At 35.7% G+C, this 24,508-nt stretch overlaps 4 protein-coding genes and 1 long non-coding RNA gene across 6 annotated transcripts; 2 read left to right on the top strand and 3 right to left on the bottom strand.

The window, feature by feature from the left end:
• Nucleotides 1-1,684: 1,684 nt before the first annotated feature.
• Nucleotides 1,685-3,021, bottom strand: LOC143452462 (uncharacterized). Its single transcript, XM_076953454.1, has 3 exons — nt 2,806-3,021; nt 2,249-2,680; nt 1,685-2,069 (listed from the first exon to the last, which is right to left on the bottom strand). The coding sequence occupies exons 1-3, from the start codon at nt 2,963-2,965 to the stop codon at nt 1,804-1,806; spliced, it is 858 nt and encodes a 285-aa protein (XP_076809569.1). The 5' UTR covers nt 2,966-3,021; the 3' UTR covers nt 1,685-1,803.
• A 1,143-nt stretch (nt 3,022-4,164) lies between these two features.
• Nucleotides 4,165-7,499, top strand: LOC143451769 (calcium homeostasis modulator protein 6-like). 2 transcript variants are annotated; one of them, XM_076952497.1, is made up of 4 exons: nt 4,165-4,268; nt 4,523-4,860; nt 5,953-6,165; nt 6,891-7,499. In XM_076952497.1, exons 2-4 carry the CDS (start codon nt 4,534-4,536, stop codon nt 7,116-7,118), a joined length of 768 nt encoding a protein of 255 aa, XP_076808612.1. In that variant the 5' UTR covers nt 4,165-4,268; nt 4,523-4,533; the 3' UTR covers nt 7,119-7,499. The 2 variants fall into 2 exon arrangements, with proteins under 2 accessions (XP_076808612.1, XP_076808611.1); XM_076952496.1 differs by having other exon boundaries at nt 4,173-4,860.
• A 289-nt stretch (nt 7,500-7,788) lies between these two features.
• On the bottom strand, nt 7,789-15,864 carry LOC143451768 (sodium-dependent neutral amino acid transporter B(0)AT3-like). The gene is made up of 11 exons (XM_076952495.1): nt 15,509-15,864; nt 15,120-15,254; nt 14,501-14,598; nt 13,977-14,201; nt 13,246-13,356; nt 11,560-11,801; nt 10,292-10,448; nt 9,785-9,986; nt 9,451-9,610; nt 8,961-9,144; nt 7,789-8,630 (listed from the first exon to the last, which is right to left on the bottom strand). The coding sequence occupies exons 1-11, from the start codon at nt 15,633-15,635 to the stop codon at nt 8,307-8,309; spliced, it is 1,965 nt and encodes a 654-aa protein (XP_076808610.1). The 5' UTR covers nt 15,636-15,864; the 3' UTR covers nt 7,789-8,306.
• Nucleotides 15,865-16,544: 680 nt separating this feature from the next.
• Nucleotides 16,545-20,508, top strand: LOC143451770 (uncharacterized). The gene is made up of 4 exons (XR_013114907.1): nt 16,545-17,462; nt 18,499-18,668; nt 18,937-19,416; nt 20,323-20,508. It is a non-coding gene; the product is annotated as an uncharacterized LOC143451770 (long non-coding RNA).
• On the bottom strand, nt 17,581-24,465 carry LOC143451767 (sodium-dependent neutral amino acid transporter B(0)AT3-like). Its single transcript, XM_076952494.1, has 10 exons — nt 23,984-24,465; nt 23,466-23,698; nt 23,063-23,290; nt 21,900-22,010; nt 21,009-21,250; nt 20,578-20,752; nt 20,257-20,452; nt 19,235-19,394; nt 18,915-19,095; nt 17,581-18,648 (listed from the first exon to the last, which is right to left on the bottom strand). The coding sequence occupies exons 1-10, from the start codon at nt 24,357-24,359 to the stop codon at nt 18,430-18,432; spliced, it is 2,121 nt and encodes a 706-aa protein (XP_076808609.1). The 5' UTR covers nt 24,360-24,465; the 3' UTR covers nt 17,581-18,429.
• Nucleotides 24,466-24,508: the final 43 nt, after the last annotated feature.

Raw genomic sequence — 24,508 nt, 5'->3', positions numbered from 1 at the left:
AATCTTGCAAATGCAGCACTGTGTTCAAAACGCAGTATGCACCTTACTCCAATTCTAAGTACCGACTTTCTGGCTGGACAGCAACTAAAATAAAATTATATTTTTTGTATGATCCGACCCAATGTCGAACCCCAGAACCACCGTATTAAAGACGAATGCTCTAAGCCAGAAGTAACGAACATGCGGCCGCAAATCGGTTTGACAACCGCTCTTGCATGGCGAAGCATTCCGGCGGGACCAGCAGTCTTGAACTTTCTTTGACCTGTTTCCAATCTTTGCGCAATGCGATATCAAAAGCTGATCGCACAATTGAGTTGCAGCAGTATGTCTTCAATAGATTGCCGCACTCAACCGATGTAATGTACGTATTTTTTTGCGACCGCGGAAGTGTTGTTTGTTACTGTTGATGAACAATTTATTTTTTCGTTTCTAAAATACTGTACAGTATTTCATAGTATGACTAAAAAGCTGTGCGGCTAAAATTTTTTACAAAGCGCAATGCTGTACAGTACTGTACTTTTGAATCAATAAAGACCGCAACGTTATTATGCGTAGATAATCGGCTATTGTTTCGTCAACTAACTACCCAGTGTACATAGTGTATTAGGACAATCGTGAATTATTTTCGCTTAATTGTTAATAATCCGGTTTATCGGATTTTATTGCTATTGATTTAGCACATTTGTTCCAAAACTTTTGTGTCGGAGTCGGACAGCGGGGTTTCCGGATTAAAGGGGTAAAATGCATAGGAAGAAATCCGTTCCCGGCAGTTTTGTGTCGGATAGCGGGGATTCCGGTTGTTCGGGGTCCGGATTAACGAGGTCCCACTGTACACGGGTAATTTTCTACGTTTTTCTTTCTGTATGTTTCTTGTACGTAGGCTGCTGGCCCTAATGTGTTTTGTATAGTCATTACGTGATTAATTCGTTTCCTAAAATCTGAAGTGCTACACTTTTTATAAATGTATTATATTTTGGTCAATTTTTATTCAAAACCTTTATTTCAATAAGAACGTTTAATTTTCTTTTCGGAAGAAACACAAGGACAATATTAGGGGTTTTCGAGATCTTGTTGATGCGGAAACGTTTTATTTGTAAAAATTTAAAGTTGTGATTTTGACTTAGATATCAAACACGTTTTTTTTAAGTTTCACAATCTTCCCGTAGCTGAATTTCACGTTCCCATTTAAAGTTTTAAATTCAAACGGAAAATATTGAGAATAGTTTCAAAATGCAATGACTTTAAACTTGTTCGATGAAGTTTCACAACATTGTACAAAACCTGCCTCAAACAATCACATTGGCAGAATTCAACACTACACAGTATAGCCTACTGCATATACTGTACAATAGAATTGATGATTGCGTTCATGGAAAACAATATAAATAGATGTGCATTTGATTGTTTACAGCTTAATTTACATATTTTTCTGTCAAATGGTGGAACTCGTGTGAACAAATAAATACAGTACATTAATTTTTGTGTTTTTCGTTTGTGTGTTTTTTGTGTTTTACAGTGTATTTTCCTTTGAAAATACATTTACGAAGTTTAAACCAGAGGCACCTTTCATTCTGAGCTTGCAAGCTACTACATAAAATATTCAACAACTCTAGGAAAAAAAGTTTCGTAAAACAAGAAATAAGCTTCTCTGTTTGAAAAATAAATGGAAAATCAATTACAAATAAATATTTACCAAAGTTTTAATGAAGTACGATTGACTAAAAGTGGTCTTGCGAACGAGTACGTATCCTGATATAAACAATTAATTATTATCTAAAAGCAATTATATACTTTAAACGTATTTCAACATTCTTGAGTATTAACCTCAAGACCTTCATGGTTTTTAAAAAATTCAAGCAGCAGTTCAACTAACTTCATCTTCAACGATCCATTCCTATTGATGAGAGCCAACACAGTGAGGGCGTCTTTTTCATCTAATTGTGAAAGGATGTTGCGCACATGATCGGCCAAATCCAGCTTGTTGCTTTCTGGTAGGGCCCTGATAATTTTTGGCAACGGTTCGATATCTTCGTTGGAACCAGCAGTTATCAGTAGTTTGTGCCCGGCAGCTAAACGTTGATTATTTATTTATTCTAGAAGGGTTTTAACAGCTTTTTGTAATAATATAGTACATTAGTCGATAAATATGACATTCCATCATGCAAACAATCAATACTTTGATTAAGATTAGTGTTTTGCAATTAAATTGCTTATGGACTTTGGTTAAAACTAAAACTAACACACTAACCGGTAATCATTCCTAGGGATCCAAAAAGAGCACCGCCGAGGACTGTAACACAACCAGTCTTAAAGCTGACAGAACGCCGTACGGTCACTTGCAACCTTTCCTGTTCAGCTAAGAGAATGATAAGTAGAATTGCGTCATTTACAGCTAACGGAATATTTCGTACTTCACATATATCCTGCATATCAAGTTTCATCCCTTTAAGATTTTGGAAATATTCAACCAGCGTTGCGATTATCTTTATTTTGAAGGAGCCATTTCTATTCACGAGAGCTAACGCGGATGGAGCGTCCTTTGCATGCAGCTCTGAGGTGATGTTGCACATCTGGTTCACCAACTCCAGCTGCTTGCTTGGTGGTAGAGCGTTGATAACTGTTGGCAAAGCTTCGGCTTCTTCGCAAACGGCTGCAGCTATCACTAGCCCAGCTTCCCTAACTAAACATTAACATAATGATATAGTAACCTATCCCATCGTGTAAACAAACAATGCTTTACCTAATAGTTTCTCGTAATTTAACTGTAAACGTTAGTAATAAGATTAAAGTTTCAAGCACACTAACCGCCAATTATTCCCAAAGGCCCCACAAGTATACCGCCTAAAACCGTAATATTACGAAATATTTTTCCTTTGCTGACGGGATGTCCCACGTTCACTTGCAAGTTTTCCTGTTTTGCTAACAGGGTGACAAGCTGAATTGTCTCGTTTTCCGTTAATGGCATATTTCGTATCAGTTTTAGGAAATGCTTATGTTCTAATTTAAACCTTTATACAGTTTAGTGCTAGAACGTAACAAAGCTGTTAAAAACGAAATTCTATCAAAAAATTTCTAACAAAATCTTAGGCAGTGGAAGTTATCTTAAAGTCCTCTTTTTGTATTGACACATCTTCCGAAAAGATTTAAAGTTTTAATACGAGAGCTCAAAGCAAGCCTTACACAATATTGTAGCGTACATAGTTTGAAACAAGTCACCTGCATCAATCGGCCTGTCTGCCAGCGGTACTCGTAACCAATTAAGTAATTAATTAATCACGCGTACGATATACAATCGCAGCATTTTTAAAGGAATTTAAGATAATGTAAAAGACGTTTAGCAAGAAACAGAAAATCTTAAAGGCAACGTATAATTGACAGAAAAATGGCTGCAAATACGCAAAAAGAGCTCATGCACGAAAAAACGGAATGCATGACACATAGGCCTAATAATTCCTCTGGTAGGTAGAAATTTGCCTATTAGCAGGTAGCTCACTAATAGGCAAATTTCATGGTTTTAGGACGATTCAGCCAATGGACCACTCAACATATCCCGTCTGAGCAAATACTGCATGCAGCTGATAATTGCAAGTTTATGTTTGTTGATGTTCTTGGTGGCCGGTCAATTCATACAACGGAAGGTTACATCCCACAGAATTTAACTCTCAATTGATTCAATGCAGGAAGATTCAAGCCGCCAGTACAGACGGTTCTTGGGTTAAACATACGCGGTTTGGTTTAGCTTGATTGGAAGAGTGAGAATCTACTTGTGTACTTGAAATTTATTCAATTTAAAAGTATGTTCTTTAACAGGTAACTTAATAAACACATTATGCTGTATCATATCATCCACATCAGCAAGTGCGTAGAATAAGTTTTCAAATCACGATCAGAGTATCCATAGTTCATGATCAGAACAACGCGTTACGTTAAGGGCAAAAACAATAGAAAAAGGTGTAAGGACGGATACAGCGTCTTGGTACAATTCATGACAAAAAAGCTTGTTTGAAACACGATATCAACAGTTTACATTTTAACGCTTGGGCACGCACCACGCACTTTATTAGTAAAATGAAAATACTTGGAAAACTTTTATTAACAAAACAAAAGGCTAAGATGTTTATGTGTGTCAAGTGTTTAATTTAGTGGACCCAGCTAGGCGGATAAAGGAGTTCCTGTGACTCAACAAAAAATTTGCGCAAGAAAGCCCCGTAATCGTATATCGGCACAAATTGCTATGAAATGAAGGCAATAAGGAGGTAGCCTATACAGTTAGGTATTTTGTGTTACTGTGCTTGCTTTGACAAATTATAGTCTCTTTGTAGAAAACATATAGCATTTTTGACTTGCAACTTCGCTTGAGAAAGCTCAGGAGCAATGACAACCATTAAAGATGTTTTACAAGGGCTCATCGAAAGCGTAGTTGACCACAAAGCAACATTGCGAAACATAATCGTCATGCTATTAACCGTTTCCGTTAACGAAATCATTACAGTAACAACTTTCCAATGCCCTTGTGTCACAGAGAAACAAGATATGGAAGCTTGCAATTCCACCGACATCACGGGCTGTGTTCTCAATCTAAACCGAGTTTACGGTTGGCTTTATCTTCTAGCTCCGGCCGGAATTCTTTTTGTGTTTGGAGTTACTGCTAATTTACAAGTCTGGAAACGTCTCACTGGTTACTGTTCAGACAAAGATATTTGCCAGGGTTCATGTTCCTGGTGCTTTTGGAAAGTTGTGGGATTCGCATTCATTGCTCCGTGTGTTTGGGTGTCAGTTGGTCTCCTCCAAGGCGAGTACTACGCATGCGCAACAACATCATTGCCCTATGTGTTGAAGGATGACGAAACTTGTGACAGCGTGAGTGAACAGTGAATATTTTTGCTCAAGGCTGTATTTTAAGATCTAGGCTTAGGGCATAGGCCAAAAAGCTTGATTTTCGTACAATGAAGCCTTGTTGGCTTTACTTGGCTTAATTTACAATTTGGATAAAATTTTTATTGATCCCAGTCAAGGGCTTCTAATAAATTCCACTTAAACAATTCAAGGTTACTTAAAGCTTTCCAATTTAAAGTTTCGATTACATAAAAGTGGTTTTCTAATCCATTATACATATAGCCAACAACCGATATTGTAAAATTAGCCAAACAAACCACAAACCATTTTAACCTTACGGCTAAAACGTTGTTGATTTCTTCGTCAATGGGTTGTTAGGCTGCAAACGTCAAATGTTAACTTTGCGTGGCATACTTGTAGGCTAAATACTTTTCAAGTTTATGATTCCGTTCTGAACTGCAGTGTATGGCATTTTAGGGCTTTGAGAAGTTGAGACTGTCTTAACCCTGTATAGTTAAACGTAAAAAGATTAAGGATGCACGTAATAGTAGAAAGAAACAAGTGTAAAGTCAACAGACAAGAAACTAAACGAGACAGAAGCTTTAGAACAAACATCTTTACTCCAGAAAGTTTTCGCGCTTCATGACAAGGACGAGATTATGACAGGCATATATAGTAACAGCAATCAGACAGTAGCTGTGAGACTTTTAATACCACCAGTTTAGCGTGTCGTCTACTCTTGCATGTAAGAAGGATTAATAAAACTTAATCTTTTGTTCAAAAGGCTTTTCAAACGAAGAAAAACACGATGTAAATGTATACTATAGAAATGCGCTTTTCTAACTTCGCGTTGACCAAGTTTATTTATCAATAATTCTCAATAACGTGAAACTGGCGGGTAATTACTCTTTTCAAGTTTATAGGTTAAGATTCCATTGAATATCTTTCTTGTTGCATATATTTTTTAACATTCGCAATATTGTAATTTAGTTGTTTAGTATATTTAGTAGTTTATTTTTCATTTATTTGTCATTTTGTGATACAAACCCGCGATTTACACAGGGAACGGCGTAACTCGCACTTTGTATCTTATGTAAGTGATTATTCGTATGACAGGTAACTACTCTGAAAGGTACACAGCAATACAACGACAATTTGAGTTATTCTCAAACAGTAGGATGGTGCCTGATATTGGTCCTGGCCGTGGCAACTTGGGCTGCGTATGCTATTTCTCGTTGCTGCCATCCGATGACTTATTACAAAGCGAAGTACAATGCACTCTATCGACAACTGGAAGAAGATGCTTTACATGAAGCAGCTTCTGAAAAAGTGAGTATATGTTAATCGTTTTGAAGCACGTAATTGTTTCTTTCGCTGTGGATCAATTATAATATTTATTCCAAGGGCAATATTTTCTTCATAAGACTAAATTTAATCTTTAATTACTAATCTAATGATTAAAGTAAACAAATGGATGATAAAGCACGTCTTACATTAACAAACTTATGGGTCTGAAATCTGAGGTTTATTTTTTCTTATACAACAGCCTAAACCAAAAGTATTCAAAATATATTAGTATTTTAAATAAGGCTGACACTATTTCACAGGAAAAAATCATATTTTACATACAAATCTATTTTTCATGGTTTCTTGTTTAACCTAACTTAAATTTCATAACATAGTAGCCTAAAACCAAGTTAATTTTTCCTTTTAATCTAAATTTGATTTAAATTAAACCCTAATTAAACTAACTAACTATTAAATCGACTTTTGAGTACTCATTTTGCTAACCTGACCACCTGTCTTTAACAACGGGCTGCACGACCTACTTATCGCGCAATGGTCATTCTGTTTAAATAAAGCGTCTGCAATGAAATGTTTCCTTTAACTCGCTTGGTTTTTATTTTAATTGTTTCTTTGAGATTAGGTGATAAAGATACCTTGGTCTCAGAAAAATACATTGTTAAAAAAAAATGAATATACTCGGTGCTGTAAAAACTACACACGTAACTTGCTTCATAAAATATGTTTTCAACAACAAGCATATATTGTAGTTTAAAGAAACAACCAAAAACAATGCAAAAGAATTTTTGGATGCTGATAGAGATGACAAGAAATGGACAAAAGCTTTGAAAATACTCTCGTCAGAGAAAGATGTTACGAAACACGACCTGAAATCTTGCCTCTCTAAAAATCACCAGTCCTATCCAGATGAACGCCAGTCTCCACCATCAAACGAGGCTGGTTCATCTTCAGCGAAATATCAACAACACGGAATGTAGCAGCAGATTGTGACGTCACTTAATATTAAGCAATATTGAAATGAAAACGTGAAATTGTTTTAGTTCGGCAATCTGGAAAAACACTTCTGGTTTCTTTAAAGAAAGCTGGGTCTGCAATCCTAAAACGATGAAACGTCGCTGGATTATTTGCCAACTCTTGGCTGCTTCAACTTAGGAATTACCAAGTTATGAAATACTGTAACAGTGTAACTGAATAATTAAGACTGAAAAGTTAAATTGAACTTGCAAATTGACCTTCGTCATTCTAGTTTGTCGTGACAGTTATTCATTTTGTGTTGTCAGCTTTAAATTCCTTATGAAGATGACATGACGTCATCAGTAACTCAAATAAAAATTTTATACTCCTTACGATTATTAATTATTAATTGTTGAAGTCTATATACTCGCATGCTTTGCTATTGATTCTTATTTCGTAATCTAGTTTGGCAAAATTTCTTTGTTGAAGTGACAATTCATTTCATTTTGGTAAACTTAAAATGCAGAACTTCTCAACTGTTATAGTTTGTCTTTGTGATATTTTGTTGAGCACAATTTTTTTCTTGCATACAGTATTTAATGGTATTGTTTGCAAACAGAGGCATATGTTCCGACTGCTAAGAAAAAATACGGAGGCCGGCAAATTTTTGTTTCAAGAAAATTTGATAACCCAATTTGCTGATTTGATAAAATTTGATAAAGTGATTACAATAAGACATGCAGTTTATAATACCCAACATCTCTCACATGTTAAAAAACAAATCGTCCCTTTTACATTCAGATTTCCAAATTGTCAAAGATGTAGAAATAGTTATCTTATGGTTTGCTACTTTAATGAACAAAATGTATCGCAAGAAGTAATAACTTAGGCGTAACTTGTTTTATTCTATATTACTGTATAGTTTATATTGCTTATTAATATGTCAAGCGCAAGTTGTTTAATTTGCTAACAGTTTGAAATTCGATTTTCTGTATCTTTGTACAATATATAAAAATAGGCAAAAACAATTACTGTCAAGTTTACACTACACGTTTAATTAATAATTAATAATTAATTAATTAGTTTAATTGTGGTGGATTGAACACGTTTATAAGCATAATTAATTCAGTAAAAAACATTTAATGCTGATAAAACTTAAAGTCCTTTTGCAGTCCTAGATTCTTTTTGACGTCATTGCTTAATGACGTCAGTTACTCTTTTTTGCTGATGTTATCGTCATCAATGTAAGGAAATTTATTTGCTGGTGGATCATACGGCAAGTTGTCGTTCCCTGACGTCACGGCGCGAGGAAGATCCGCTAGGTTGTGATCGTACCCAGAGTTGTAATGCCCCGTTTCCTTTACCGAGTACCCAACTTCCCCAACGTTGAGAACTCTTCCGGTTTGATGGCCGCAGAAAAATCGCTTGACGAGCTCCACAACTGCTCCCAATGGGATCCATATCGTGCATATCAGTGTGATGATGACGCTGATTGCAATGACGTATCCAGGATAGCTCAAAGATATGTTGTCCCCCTGAAGTAAAATAAAAACTAGCATAAAAAGGAGCAATGAACAAGCGTGGAACTGAAATGCGAATAACAATGAAAAAAATGATAACATACAGTTTTAGGCATATGAAATATAATAAAAATCAAGGAATAAAAATCTTCAATAACAGACCAAAAAAGCTTTCATGTGACTTAAACTTGACGATGATATATTTCGCTATCATGAAAGTCTCAGTTATTGAACTTGGCCGGATGTATTATCCGGTTAATGTCATTTTTTAAATTAACTACCATAAACAGGAAGGAAAAGAAGAAGATATATATTTTAACGTCTCATTTTGCTACATTCTCTTACCAAGTTTTCTTGCCAAGCATCATACTTTAAAGGAGTAATTATGCTGTCATAAATATAATAAATAAAAACAGCAAGCAGCAGTATGGGGCTTATAATAGGAACTGTAGCCCACCAAAACCAGTACAGAGCTTTTCGAAACAAATTGTCTCGTGGTTTTAAAAACTTGCTGAGTTCGTTGTTGAATCTGAAAAAAAAACAAGAACCGGTTAACTAGGGCCAACAAATGAATTGCTACTCATAGTTGTTAATCAATAGTGAATCAGTTAAGTACATCAGCTACTACAAGCGTTATACAAAACTTTTTATAATTTCCATTAATTTGACCTTTCTTGAGAAAAATGAACGACTGTAAACAGCTTTTTATTACACCGGTTTAATTTTATTTTTTATCGAAGTTTTATCAAGCCAAAACCGAATATATCAGAGAAGAAAGAGTTATTAAATTAAAATTTTAACTGTTCTTAAAAACTGACGATAGGTCTACTTATACCGGTCGTATCTGTAAATCCATCCAACAGCAATCAGCTCGAAGAATGCAATGATGAGCAGAGGAATCGAACCCGCGTATTTATCGAAGACATCAAGCCAGTAGTTTCCCGAGCCTTGAATAAACGTCAGTGAAACAAGAAAGGACACCAGAACAATTCCAACTGCAAATATGTTGATAACTAAATGTCAATAATTGTTATTTAAAGAAAGAAAATTATTTACAAAACATATAAAAAAGAATCCCTAAATTTTTGAAACACCAAAAAAAACACTATATAGGCAAGCTCCTTTTCCCGAAAATGTTTAAACGCACTGGTGAAAAAAATACCACATACCAACGACAAATTCGTTCCTATATTTCTTTGTAAGTCCGATGTCGTTTAAAGGAGTCAGGACGCCCTCGATGTTCCCAAACATGGAGTCAAGACCGAGAGTCAGGAGCATGAGGAAGAAAAGGATTGCCCAGATAGGTGATCCCGGCATCTCTAGGATTGCGTCAGCAAAGACGATAAATGCTAATCCAGTTCCAGAAACCCCCTGGAGTAGACAAAATTTATTTCAAGTTTTGAAGCTTTTACGGTGAATGTACAATATTTAACAGCTAACCTAGAAACATGCTTCCGAAACGAGACTATTCTTATGGCTTATGGCAGACATTACAAATATCTTGGGCCTATATTTAGCCTCTCTTTGGATTGTATTTATCGGTTAAAGCTTTTTTTACTTGATCGCTTAAGCTTTGTACTACTGGTATATTATAATTATAATCGTAAATTTCCTTCTTATTCGAAACCCTCTGTGGAAAGGGACGATGTGTGTACTTCACTTTTTCATACACTTACATCGTCTAGATTGGCCTCGACCGAACAGTTATTCAATCCACGTTCAGCAATTCCACCAAAATAACTTCCGTATCTTTCGATGAGGAAAGTATCATACGTGTCTACTGTGATGCTGGCTTCCGGTAGATCGTGAAAATCCAGTAGCGTTTGAATGTTCCTAAACAATTTTTTTGGCTTAAAACAAGGTTTAAACATATTAAGGAAGTAGTTCTGTATGCCTTACACATCTCTTTTGTTGTACTTCAAATTAAAGCAACAAACAATGTTCCACTTTTGAAAACTATATTAATGAGTTTAAAGTAGACATCTTATGTCTGGTAATTTACGGTAGCAGTTGAAAGTCGGACTAACGCTTCTTTGGTAGTCAGTGAAGATGTATTGACCTATAGTTCCTGGTTTTATACGAGCATGAGACAGCAAACAACCTGATGTTTGCTTTTCTATTGTAGACTGTTTAGCGAGCACGTTTAAATGGAAAGTTTGTCAGACTGTTCATCGTACTTTAACCACAGGTATTTCATTAAATATCTTCTGCAGAATCTTTGAATAGGTTTCTGCGATTTCGACATTATTAGGCTCAAGTATAGCTAATTTGGGCCAACAACTCTGTAACTCAGTTAGACTAGAGTATAGACTCTAGACCAGGGGTTCTTAACCTTTTTCTTTTCATTACCCACTTCCGCTACTTAATAAACCTATATTCCCCACATACTTTTAAAACTGACTGAAAAATCAAAATGAATCCTTGTGACCTGTGTGATATATCCCAAAGCACAATGGTATTTAACAAAAAGAACAATTTCAATGAGAAGAATAGCATTAAAGAACGTTTACGTAGTTTCAAACAACGTCAATGCGATTTTTTTTCTTGCTTTTCAGCGACGATCGAGTCAATGTCAGGCTCTATTTTTGAGATTGCACAACGCAAATCTGATTCCAGATTTAACATTGTGTTTCGTTACCCACTTGAAATCCTCAAATTCCCCACTAGTGGGTAATTACCCACAGGTTAAGAACCCCTGCTCTAGACCATCAGTTTCTTGCTGTGTTTTATTACATGTTTTTGCTAATTACGAATATCAGACTGCCTAAAGTCATATACTACAATAAGTGGGATAAAGTTAATTTATACACTAATGTATGATAAAGTATTACACCATAATAAAAACAAAGCTCCATTCCAAGTTTGAACTCAGATTTTTCATACAAATACCAGCACGTATACACTGACAACAAAGAAAACTAATAAAAGGTCATCAATCGCTTACCCTTCCACGCAAGTTTCATAATCAACTGTGGCTTTGAACCCGAGTACTGCAAAGATCACAACGCTCGCCAGTAAACTAGTGACGCTGTTGGTGACACAGACGATCAGTGTGTCCACTTCCACGTCACTGTCCTTTGGGTTGTAACTTGAGAAAGCGATCATTCCTCCGAAGGCCAAACTCAAAGAGAAAAAGATCTGAGTTGAAGCAGTGAGCCATATTTGTGGATCGCTCAGCAGTTCAACCTTGGAATTATAATATATTTTTGCAATTATTATACAGTACATTTGACATAAATTTATTATTATACATTTTTCTCTGAATTGGTACATCTATTTTACTACAAGTATGTTGATACATGTGCAAAGTAACCTACGTACTACATACCGCATATAAGTTCATTGTGCAATTAATTCTACGTTTTCTTATAACAAATATATCAAGGATAATGTGTACCAGAGCTACCCTCAAACTATTGAAGCATTAAAGATAGCAAAAATTTGGATATGCCACAAAGAGGAATGTGTTTGAGCAACTGAAGATTTCGCGTGACATACGCAAATACGCATTCAATGCCCGAAAACCCTTTGGGGCATATTTGGTGAGAACAAAACTTTATGTGAAGCGTTTAGGAAACAGTAACTGAAACTTTGAGAATGATCGTTTAAACCAGTGTTTCTCAAACTTTTTGCGATCGCGTACCACTCATTCGTTTTTTTTGCTACACTGCGTACCACCTGGCTCCTGAATGACTTATTTTACTCAAATGTACCGGTATTTATTAGTTATTACCGTTATTACTATACCATAACACCAATGAATAGCAAGAAAACACAATTTAATTTGATAGAAGCAACTGTTTCTTCTGCACAAGCTTGTCTATCCGGGGCAACACATTACTCACAGCACATCGAAAATCATGTTCAGCGGTACGCGGTACCACTTAAAAAGCTCTCGCGTACCACACTTTGAGAACCACTGGTTTAAACGGATTGAAGTTTAACTTGAGCGAATTTCAAGAAATGTTCTGGATCTTTTTAGGTTTTAAACAAGCTCTTAGGGGTTTTGTTTTTTGTATTCGTGTCCGATACATGTCAGTTCAACCTGAAAATAAATATGATCCAAGCCCATGTTGCTTTGATAGCAACCGTATGAAATTTTTAACAATACACATTCGATCGACGGCAACAAGCAAACAAGTGAAGCATTAACGTTAAAAATATTGTCTACATTACGGTTGTGAAAGTGACAATTAGCAAACTTTATACGTACATAGTACAACAATTTATGTTGTAGACTAGACAGCTTAAAACAATAAAGAATAAGAAAAAGTATACGCATTCAAAAGAGCGCTTTAGCTTGACAAAGTTATAAACTAAATGATTTTTTTAAGAAGAAGTGTTTGTCGTGTCAGTAACCCCAAACATTTAACCGTACATTTACGATCCCTTCCGACAAAACCAAAAAAGCAGCTGAATCATCAACCTTAAAAGTTTAATGCTGTTACGTCAAATCTTTTTGTTTGTGATAGTCGTAAAGATTTTGCGCTGTTTCTTTTAGGTCATTGCAAGTATCAGATTATCACTTCCTTTCGAAACACCCTTTTACACAGCAATGATAAAAGAACTCGAAGAAGCAAACAGAAAACAAAAAAGCGAATTTGAGCAAGAAAAAAGAAACCAGTCTCACCTTGGGGTTGAACAAGTAACGCAAACCGGTCGATGCTCCTCGCAATGTGACGCCACGAACCAGGAAACAAAACAAAACGAGATATGGAAAGGTCGCTGTCACGTAAACGACCTATGGATGCAAATGGAAAGAATTCTAAGTCCAAGGATAAAACAAATTGATAACAAAGTAGCAGCATATGTAAAACAATTTTGCACCAATATACTTGTAATTGCAGTATCCACTGTATGGTGATACCAAGCACTTGTGATCACATTTTGGTCTCACACCAACTTACCACCAACAAAACTGATTTTGCAGAGTAACATAATAGAGTATTGGCTAACATCGTTTTCGTTTTATGAAATGCTGAGAACAATAAACTCTTATAAAGGTAGATGCACTTTTGGCGTGTTTCGCATGTTTAAATCGGCTCGTAAACAAAATAACGCTGTGATGCTGCAGGTGCATTTACACATGTGCTGTAGGTTATTTGCACTTTGCACTTTGCACTTTGCACCTTGCACTTTGCCCTAACAAAACAACGGCCAACCAAACACTTTTTGAATTCTGAATAATTATTTTACAACAGTAAGCTCTGCTTATGTACAGTACACTATGTTATACACTATCCCGTATTTTCTCTTATAAAACGTTGTAAATAGTAGCATTAAAACATGATAAAAAATGGTCATGATAATTGTAAACAGAAAACTTTGAAGTTTTGTTCCTATGGCAAAAAACGGCTTCACCTTTCCAGAAGACGCTATTCCCTTGATGAGACAAAGAGCCACTATCATCCACGCAAGGATCATAGTCGCAAGTAGATGGGTTTGAATTCCTCCAGAGACTTCAATGCTGGATGTGATATGTAAAGTTTCCCGATACCAGAAGTACTCCGAAGATGAGCTCTTCTGACATTCCGTTATATAGGAGGTTCCGTTTACAACAGGACAACTCTTCCATGGAAGTGGATCCTGAGCAGCAGGTTAGTTTTGTTCAATAGACGTTTAATCATAACTTTCTTAATCAAGTGTAATTTAAACTTTACATTTCAGATTGGAAAACATAATAGAAAGGAAATTATAAAGCAAAGCATGAACGGCAAGCATGAAAGCATGAAAACATGAAAGCAAAAAACAAAGTCAATGGTTCATTTGATCATCAGGTGAGTTTTTTAAACAAAGACTTTTAACGATATTTATAATCTGTCTACGCGTGACGCCAGGCAGTTTCCTGTGTAGGAAGTAGAGGATAAAATGTAAAAGTTTGTTACCTGGAAAGAGTTACACAAGTAATACAAGCACCACGCTATGATTGTGTTGTAGTACATGCCGACTAAAAACGATACAAAGAGACTGCAAATTCCAAGACCTATACAAAAAGTTTAACGAAATAAATACTTGTACATAAGCTTATGTAAAGCGTACTTTTTTAAATTTAAATTTTAAACTGTGCTACATTTTTTTCTAAATATTTTTTATTATGCAAAAGACCTATGTACACAAAGGTTAGCAAAATAAATGCTTTTATATACGTGAATTGCTTTTTTTAGATCTGAATTGGTTCAGGCGTTTTCCTAACCAATTTGACCACAAAATTGTATAGTGCATTGTTGTAGTCCAATTGTAGTCAATTTGAAAAGTGCGATTGGATTTAAAACGTGACTTATGAAGAAGCTTGTACAGCTCTTACAAAGAATGTATCTCATTTAAGAGAAGAACTGAACAAATATATTCGTTTGCTTTATGCTTGTAAATTGAAAGCAATTTAAATTTTAAAATTTGAAAATAAAGCCGACAACATATTTTGTAATTCTTCCTTGCCGAATAGATTTCTTTCAAATTTCTCTGTGCGTCTCAAATATTTGATAACTGTGCACATATTTTACTTGCCTTTCAGAAAGGGGTTTATCTTTATCCAAGCTCCCATGCTACCCTTTCGCAACCACTGACCAACGGTGAGCTCCACGTACAGTAGAGGAATTCCCTCAAATACCAGCATGATCAAGTAGGGGATAAGAAAGGCACCTGAAAGTACCATGACGGTCGTACATATTACATTTTCATCAAAGAATCTAGATCAACACTGTATAATTATAGATATGTATGGAAAATATGCAGGTATTGTCTAGCTGGAGTTAATCAGGTAATTTTGAATTAATTCCGGTGATGATATTACGCTATTCTTGATATAAAACCGCATTCCCATCATGGCTGACTGCAAGCTGTTTGCCCAACATATCTAAAGGTAAGACAAATCAATGAAGTTTCTTTATACTTACCCCCGCCATTGCTTTGTAGTTGATACGGAAAGCGCCAAACATTGCCCAAACCCACGGCGAATCCGATACAAGTCAAAAGAAACTGAGCCTTGTTATCCCACTGGGGCCGCTCTTCATCTTCGTTCATGCTTGAACTAAGGTTTTAGATTAATTTTTCTTGCAAATGCTATGTTTGCTATGTATGCTTGGCTCTTGAAAAATTTCAGAAAATAGTTAACTATCTTTATTAGGGAGCGTATTTCTTATTCATTTCTTATAAGACAGCATCTTGATTTATATATTATGTAAAAACCAAAACTCAAAATTTGTTAAATACCCCACAACTACGGAGCTTTCAGTCTATATTACATAACTGATTTTTATCCTTATATTTAAGAGTTAACTTTGCAATTCCGGTCTAATATTTTAATATTATTTTTGTTATCTCCTTGTTTAATGCTTCACCAAGTGATGTCACTCAGTAGCTTCGAGCGATGTCAACTATGTTGCTCTTGTTAACATGATTTGTAAGACCTCCTTGTATTGCTACCGTAACTAAGTAAGGCAAACCTGAAAATATACAGTTTTATAATGGCAAAGTTAAATTTATCTTTTTTTTAAGATGAAACAACCAAACGAAAACAAGTTTGAGAAAAAGAAAAGTTTCCAAGAAAAGTGAAATAAAATACTACTCGCAATATTAAAAACTGCCTTTCACGGAAACCAATATCAGTTAAAATCACTCCATTGCCTCAATGAGAAAGCGATTCTTCTTTATAACAGCATTTATCAAGATAAAGTTGGAGAACCCCAAGAAAAGTGTGTTTACCCGGTTTTCATGACTACCTTTTATACAAGACGCAAACAAAGAGTTAAACCAACTTTTAATCTTTTTATATAATATAATCTTTGATTGATTGAGCATCTATTGTAAATACAGTTCACACTCCTCTTACATCCGTGGTTTCATTGTTCATGGTAACATTAACTTTTTATATGGAGGTTTATAGTTATATCGGATAGGAGGGTGGTAAATATTTGCAGTCTTTATCAAACTCGAAAACAAAGCGGAACATACTGTATTCGACGCAAAGTTTAAAAACAAAAATTCTGTTTATGGAGTTTTAAGCATATGGAAGTAAACCCAAGTAACATTAGCTGTCTTGCAACAGGCTATTTAATTGATTTTTCAAATAAACTAGGCTTATTTATAGACGCAGCTCTATTCTGAACACCGCAATGCATTTGATATTTCAGCAGAAGGAAGGTTTTCAGTGGAGCTTTAAAGAACGCTGAAACAAGATTGTTGAGTATAAACAAGACTTTAGCTACTTTCTGTATTTATGTTCCAGTTTGCAAATACTGTAGAATATGTAGCCTGCGCTGTAACATCGCTGAAGATGTTTACAGCAACAGCTAAATGATGTGTTTGTTTACATTTCCTCGGAGGCTTACGTATTTGTTCAGATCCGTTGGACATTTGTCTCTAAAGTTAACTCTTAGTTTCATGTCTGGATATATATATTAAAGTAACATTTATTATTTTAAGGTTACATTGTACACACGTATAGTTAATTGTGTTGCATGTGTTGAATAATTTAAGTTTAATTAACTGAATTTACAAATTGCTTTTTATTTAACGTTTGTCTGTACCTTTGAACTTTAAATTTCTTCCCCCATTCCTGTGTGATAAGTTCAAACAAAATGATATTTGTCATCTTGGTACAATTATGACAAATAGGTTGCTGGAAAAGGTTTGTCACGTAGCCGCAAAATCGTGTTGTTGTGCTACTGTAAGTACAACGGGTTATTCGTAGATTGTCTTGTACTTCGTAAACAATTATCGTAACAAGGTTATACGTAATGGTCCGCTATGAATAAGTTCATCAAACACAGGCTATGACTCCGTAGCAAATAACTGAATAACAAAATGTTAATTCATCAATCATCAACTTGAAAATTTCCAATAATATAGGTTAGTGATGGTGTTTTCTATTTTCTAATATACTTACTATCATGAGTAAGATTTTTCTTTCACTCATAATATTAGGTACCTTATTAGGTGGCCCAACACTCAGCATCACAGTATGTAGCAAATTTGCAGGTGTTCTTTAATGACGTGATAAACGGATGTCAGAATACAATAAAAATTAACGAGAGCAAATACGTATAGAAAAACGTAAGTAAACATTTCAAATACAGTAATTGTAAAACCCAAAGAATTAAAAGTATCAAAACAAAGGATCGAAAATAAACTACTAAAAATCGTTCATTGTATAAGTTAGGTTAACAATAAAAGTGATTGCATAAAAACCAAAAAATTCCACGTCGTTTACCACACCAAGTAAAGTTTGTTTTTATAGGTTTGAAAGTTTATTTTTAGAGGTATATATCTTTTACATCTGATGTATAAACTACTGTTGTTCTTTGGAAAATCAGAAACCATAAAAAAAGAAGTCTTATTGTTGAATAAGTGTGATAACTAAAAGGTTTAAGTAAGCTTGTATAATGGATAAGCTTGGTAAACTTGCCTGTGTTTGCAAATGCATTTGAACAAACAAAGGAAAAACTTTAAGGCGAAAAGAAAAGTTGTTTTTGCTGTTGGATTTACATCTAGAAAATTTGCGTTTACATTTCTATATCATCTTTAACGAAAAGAGTTTCTGTACTCGATGAAGTTAGTAGTTTGATAGAAAACATCTAGAACACTATATAATGTCAGTTAGGCCTACATTATTATTTCAATTCAAGAAAAGTGTACCAGAGGCAATTTTTGCTAGACAGAGTCGAGAAACCATCACCAAGTTCTTTTCAAATCTTAGTCAGCACTAACTTCACCAAAAATAAAACAAAAACAATGAAAAAGTACGAGCAGTTCACCTTAAAGGAGGACAGTTTTTTCCACCACATAATACAAAATAATGTGGCACAAAACAGGATGTTTAGTACAATATGTACAATATGCAAAAGCAAAGCTCGCTCAAACTATCCTTCCATTTCTTCTCAATTAGGATACCTTCCATATTTTCTCTGCTGAAAAAGTTTTGCTTGATGACACGGAATACCCAAATAATGGGAATCCAAACAATGGGAAGAATAAGAAGCAAAATGATCACCATCGTCGCAAACCAAGGATACTCCAGCCCTTCGGTCGTAGTGCCCTTTAAATGATAATAAAGTGGTCAGTAATGTGTGTGCTCCCTTACAATTTGATTTTTTAGGTTATTTTTCTGAAAACAAAATGATTGTAAAGATTTTGTTAAGGAAACAAAACAACCAAAACAAGCAAAGGCAAAAAATGGAAATTATAGAAATATTTCTTCGGGAGAAAGTTAAAAAACTTTTCCAAAACCAAAAAAGAAAGCTAACTATATAATACTGTATATCTGTTGCTCTTATTAATCCTAAATCTACTCTAAATATTTACGTCGCTGTTCCATCCATCATAGGTCAGCGTGCTTGCTGCAGTCGTATAAATGTAGGCTCCTAGCACGACCAGAAGGATGACGGGAGAGATGACAAGCCAGCAAGCGCGGAAATAGTAATGCAAGCACCACCCTGGAATAGTCTTGGGCGCACCGTACATCCATTCAAGGTCTCTGTCAAAACTGATATAGGCCAACGCCAATTAGGCCTAAATCACGTCATGTTGGAAAAAGGCTTAGGTTTAGAAACTTTAGACGATTTGTTGCCTAAACGTTTTAAAAAAAAAGTTAAGCTGAAATAAACATATTTGAATTGACTTACTTTTTAATGCCATATGCCCAACAAACTACGGTGATTTCGAAGAAAGCAATAACCAGCAGTGGTATGGAACCAGCATAAGAATTGAAGATATCCAACCAGTAGTTCCCGGATCGAGTGCAAAACATCAACCCAATTACACAGGAGACCAGACATACCAATCCTATACGGGAAAAATATGCACAGTAATAAACTTAACAACCTCTCTTAAGTGCCGTAGTGTAGTTGGTAAACCATTTTGAATAAGGTACCTGTACCAAATAAGGCCCACCTAACACTTTTTTGAAAATAACTCAAGAACCACAAATGAGAATAGACTGAAAAATCGTATTCTATTGGTGAGAGTATATGACTACAACATATTAAAACCACAATACCTGACAACCCCCCAAAAATTTTTTATAAAGAAATTAAAAATTCCGAAAAATGGCCCTTGTTAGGAGCATAGGCTCCTAATAAGGCCCACCAATTTTGTGAGTATTTTGCTTCAAAACATAGCTGAAAAATCGTATTAAGCAAATAAAACAAGACAGCAACCACCAATTTGTGTAAGACAACGACCAACAAACGTGGGTTGAAAACTTAAAGGAATGCGACCCATCAGCATAGGTGCAGCAGGCGGGGGGGTCACCGGCATGCATCCACGGCATCCACGAAAAAAATGTCACATTTTTATTATCAGAAAATTTTAGCAAAAAAACGTTGTTACATGAAAACTTCAGCCGGCTGACAGCAGTTCATTTAACCGGCCAAATTCTCACTTACTTTTTTTCTAAATTAACAAAACCAACTTAACTGCAAATATCAAATTTTTGTTGTGCTCAAGCGAATCGGTTGATCACGTGACAAGGATGAAATCTGGTAAATCATCATGAATTTATATTAGTTTTTTTATAGGGATAAAATTTTTCATTTATTTGCACCGGTTTGCGAAATATGAGCAATGGGCCTTATTAGCGACCGGGCCTTATTAGGCACAGGTACCTTAACACTTGCATGCATTCTCAAATGATAATACAACATACCAGTTAATACCGGCTTTGGTATTTTCAAACCAAGGTCAAACAAAGGTGTAACTACTCCTTCTACAGTTCCAAACATTGATCCAAGTCCGAGAGACAAGAGCATGAGAAAGAAAAGAACCGACCACACAGGACTTCCGGGCATATTGATGATTGCTTCCGTAAAAACGATAAAGGCTAAGCCGGTGCCTTGAGAAGCCTAAAAAATTAATGTGAAAATATTATCAAAGCGATAAGTAAAGATCTGGGCATATGCGCATGTGTGTGTGTTTGTGTGTAAAGAATAGAGAGTAATAGTGAGATAACCCTATCGTATAATCTTACCTCACTTAGAATTGCTTGAAGGTCGCATTTGTCACTTAAATTCAATGATTCTACGTAGACTGCTTGATTTTCCCAATTTGTGCTCCCATTCAGAGCAATCACTTCTTCGTCGTAGTTATCATAAGTAATGTTACCCTCAGGAAGATCATAGGCGTTTAGCAGGATTTCAATGTTACTGCAATAGACACAAATTTCACTGTGTAGGGTGATGAAGGGTTGGTTAATAATGTCACAGTCTTAATACAGATACCTTTCCTAACAAAGGATCTTCATAAAGTAAGAAATTATGTGTATAACCCTATTGTAAAGTTATTGTAAACTTATACTGTAAACTAACTCTAAAACTATAAATCGCCGTCCTCAGGTATTGAGATGTTTTACTTAAATATCATATAATTTTAGAAAAAAATTTCAAGTGAAAAAGATCTCACCCGTCTAAGCATGTCTCATACTGGACAGTGGCTTTGTAGCCCAACACGGCAAATATCACGATGGAAGCAAAAATGGACGTAAAGGAATTAGTGAGTGCAATAATGATCGCGTCCCTTTGGCAATCTTGTTTCTTCGGGTTGTAACTGGCAAAAGCAATGACGCCACCAAAGCCCAGGCCAAGCGAGAAGAAGATTTGTGTGGCGGCGTCCAACCAAACATTTGGATTAGATAAAACGTTAATCTGAAATGAAAATGAAATTTTACAGCACCTTGAAAACGTTGGCATACCAACTGTCAGGGACTTTTCTTAAATTTTTATAGAACACTGTCGTTGTCATCAATCATCGTCTTTGACGAGAGTTGGTTGGTCAGGTCACGTGGTACGTCGCTGTTGTCTGTTTACGAATAGTTGTGTTTTGGCTAATTATTAACGTATGACACGCCATCACAATTCAATAACGGTTACCACGTCATGGAAAAATACTGCATGTCTTTGGAAAAGTACTGAATGTTTGCTGAAAGATTATTCTTCAAACAGCGCAATTGTAAGGCAAACTTACTTTTCCACTTATGCAACCTCTCATCGAAATTTACCGCTAAATATTTAACAAGTCCACGCAAAGGCTTTTATTCGTTTTAAGCAACCTTAAAGTCGTAGGTCGAACAAATGGCTAACCTATAAATCCATCGCAGGCAAAACGTTTGAATTTACTACTGTACTCTTCTACGTAAAGTTGCTAAATTTTCCAATTCACGTCCGTAGTATTATCAGATTTCGACGTTTATTCCACGTTTTTAATATGCTGGCTTAGTTAAATTACTTACTTTGATGACTTAAACTGTCTCTATTGCGACACCAAGCGAATTGTAAAAAATGTTGTAATACTTACATCCGGAGTAAAAAGATAGCTCACACCTTCAGATGAACCTCTCAACGTTAATCCCCGCACAAGGAAAATGAAAAGGACCAGATAAGGAAAAGTAGCCGTGACGTACATAACCTGAGAGAAAAAGACAAAGCGTAAGGCATTGGATAAAAGATAGTACACAAACAACTCGGTAATCAGGACTGGCTGATGTCGTCAAACTGCAGTCCTTAACAAACTGCACGAGGTATGGGGTAAACACGCTTTCTGATATCATTGGGAAAATGTAGCAAAGTAACAAACTATGATTATCTGCCAATGTATCCCAATACGTTCGTGTATTATTCATAGGCGTAAGCCGAGGGGGGCGGGCGGAAGGGGCCATGCCCCCCTCCCCAAATTTTTGTGTCTATAGGCTTCTACATCAGGTGGCTGTGTCTTAATACAAACACTTTGTAGTTCCCTTGAGCTCATTAAACATTTGGCCCCACTCCCCCCCCAAATATTTTTTCTAGTTACGCCACTGGTATTATTCTGCTTTTATGCAACTTGGTTGCGTAAGCAAAAGCTTCCGTTTTGCAAACATTGAAAGATATTTCTGGGATATTTGAAAAAAAGATTTTTTGAAGGTTTGCTTAAGCGTTAAATCACGTTTTTATTGATGATTAATGGTGCCTGATTTTGCAAAGTCATTCTGCTGGAAACAATGTTGACTAATGTACTTTACTTGAAACAATATTTAACGACCACTGAAAAAATAAGACTACAAAACCTCAGCACGGCTAAATATAGGTCAAAAACTTCCATTAGCTCCGCAAGAAAGATATTCATTTTAAAAACACTGTCGCCATTTTTATAGTAAACGTCCACACACAGCATATTGACAGGAAAATTTCCATTGCTCGTACTATAATGAGACACCGAGTAAGACACTGATACATATATATAGAGCTATATATTGTACATCGTAATGAACACAGCACCGATATCAAATCAAGAATGAACAGTATCTAAGCAATGAAAAAAATATTTTATTGGCTTATGTATAAGTTAGGGCAAGGTGGTATTCCAGTGAGACTGGTTTACCTTAAACCAACAGAGACAAGTCCTGTTACTAATATAAGATAGTTATATATAACAAGTTATAAGAAATAACAAAATATCGGTGAAAATGTACTAAAAAATACCTTGCCCGAGCTTTCAATTCCTTTAATCATGGTCACCCAGATTACAGTCCAGGCCAAAATCAGGCAGACGACAACCCACCAGACCAGACCCCCGGTTTCATCAATGGTAGGAGAAACATTGAGGGTATCGCGGTACCAGAAATAACTTGTGGTGCCGGCTTCAGCACACTCTTGAACATAAGCTGTGTTGTTGTCGGTCAGTGGGCAAGTGGCATATGGCAGTGGATCCTAAACGCCACACAGATTCTTGTTAGTATTTAATGTTTTATAGATATACATTTTAAAACAACGATAATATTTTAAAAAGTTGTAAAGTTATAAAGGTCAAAGGTTATAAAGGTTAAAGTTTATATGAAGTTATAAAGTTATAAAGCTTTCTTCTATGTTTGTGTCTTAAACGTACCGTAAATGAGTTGCAAATGTACCAAAAGCACCAGGCAATGATGGTGTTATAGTAGAGGCCAACCATAAAGGAAACGACCATGCTACCAACCCCAATTCCCACTAGATAAGGGTGAAACGTTGACCACGCTCCAATAGCCCCTAAACGTAAACGTTGCCCCACAGCAAGCTCGAGGAGGAAAAGAGGTACTCCCTCAAATACAAGCATGATGATGTAAGGAATGATGAAAGCGCCTGAGTAAAGATAAAGCAAATATAGGAAGCTTAGATCAGAACATTTTATTTTCTCTTTGTTTCGGTTTGATACTGTAGATAACGTGCCCAGATCATTTGAAAAATGAAACTAAAATAGAATAGGTTTTATAAATCTTGAAAATCAATTTGATGGAGAATTGTTTCCGAATATAGCCACAAAGTGAATACATTAGCGAATTTATTTCTTAAGTACAAAGATTTTTAGTTACCATCAAAATATAAAAGTTATGAAACTAAAATTAAAGATACAATTTTTTGCTATACCTCCACCGTACGTCTGTGCTAAGTAGGGAAACCGCCATATATTTCCCAGCCCGACAGCGTAGGCTATGCATGCGAGGAGGAACTGAACCTGGTTATCCCACGCCGGTCTTCCTCCCTTTTCTTCCTGCGAAATGTGAGGGCCCATGCCGATGTCAAATCCTCCATCTTCCTCAGAAGATCCCTCAACATCTTTCACCTTTAAGTCGCCCTTTGTCCCAAGATCGACATCTTCAAACGCTTTGTTGCTGACTCCGTTGCTGAAGTCAGTTTGAATTCTAATGTCAAAATCAGCTTGCCCGCCATTCACGTACGTATTCTGCATTTCAATGTTTGAATTCCCGTTGGCTAAATCCTGTTTTATTTTCTGGTCGCTCATCGCGTAGTGCAAGTTACCTCTCGTATAGCAAGGACTCTAAAACTGAACTTTACTTAAATAACTATAGGTTTATACACGAAGTAAATTCTGTGAAAACAATGAAAGAAATATCGTTGATATATAATGTTATTATTCACTGTATTCCGTAA

Source organism: Clavelina lepadiformis, chromosome 4 (assembly GCF_947623445.1).
Source record: "Clavelina lepadiformis chromosome 4, kaClaLepa1.1, whole genome shotgun sequence".
In the NCBI taxonomy this organism is placed as follows: Eukaryota; Metazoa; Chordata; class Ascidiacea; order Aplousobranchia; family Clavelinidae; genus Clavelina; species Clavelina lepadiformis.
The sequence above is the reverse complement of the archived record's forward strand: the minus strand, read 5'-3'. Positions and strand labels throughout refer to the sequence as shown.

What these genes read in the sequence shown, in the direction of transcription:
- LOC143451767 (XM_076952494.1), bottom strand. Translation starts at nt 24,359, where the DNA reads ATGAGCGACCAGAAAATAAAACAGGATTTAGCCAACGGGAATTCAAAC. An exon ending in GAATTGAAAGCTCGGGCAAG is followed by an intron (nt 22,011 to 23,062) that starts GTATTTTTTAGT and finishes TTTTTCTCTCAG; the next exon opens with GTTATGTACGTCACGGCTAC. An exon ending in TATGAGACATGCTTAGACGG is followed by an intron (nt 20,753 to 21,008) that starts GTGAGATCTTTT and finishes TGTCTATTGCAG; the next exon opens with TAACATTGAAATCCTGCTAA.
- LOC143451769 (XM_076952496.1), top strand. Translation starts at nt 4,375, where the DNA reads ATGACAACCATTAAAGATGTTTTACAAGGGCTCATCGAAAGCGTAGTT. An exon ending in ATGACGAAACTTGTGACAGC is followed by an intron (nt 4,861 to 5,952) that starts GTGAGTGAACAG and finishes TTCGTATGACAG; the next exon opens with GTAACTACTCTGAAAGGTAC. An exon ending in ATGAAGCAGCTTCTGAAAAA is followed by an intron (nt 6,166 to 6,890) that starts GTGAGTATATGT and finishes CATATATTGTAG; the next exon opens with TTTAAAGAAACAACCAAAAA.
- LOC143451768 (XM_076952495.1), bottom strand. Translation starts at nt 15,635, where the DNA reads ATGAACGAAGATGAAGAGCGGCCCCAGTGGGATAACAAGGCTCAGTTT. An exon ending in GATAAACCCCTTTCTGAAAG is followed by an intron (nt 14,599 to 15,119) that starts GCAAGTAAAATA and finishes CTTTTTGTATAG; the next exon opens with GTCTTGGAATTTGCAGTCTC. An exon ending in TAGGAACGAATTTGTCGTTG is followed by an intron (nt 9,611 to 9,784) that starts GTATGTGGTATT and finishes ACATATTTGCAG; the next exon opens with TTGGAATTGTTCTGGTGTCC.
- LOC143452462 (XM_076953454.1), bottom strand. Translation starts at nt 2,965, where the DNA reads ATGCCATTAACGGAAAACGAGACAATTCAGCTTGTCACCCTGTTAGCA. An exon ending in GCCTTTGGGAATAATTGGCG is followed by an intron (nt 2,681 to 2,805) that starts GTTAGTGTGCTT and finishes GTTAATGTTTAG; the next exon opens with TTAGGGAAGCTGGGCTAGTG. An exon ending in ATCCCTAGGAATGATTACCG is followed by an intron (nt 2,070 to 2,248) that starts GTTAGTGTGTTA and finishes ATCAACGTTTAG; the next exon opens with CTGCCGGGCACAAACTACTG.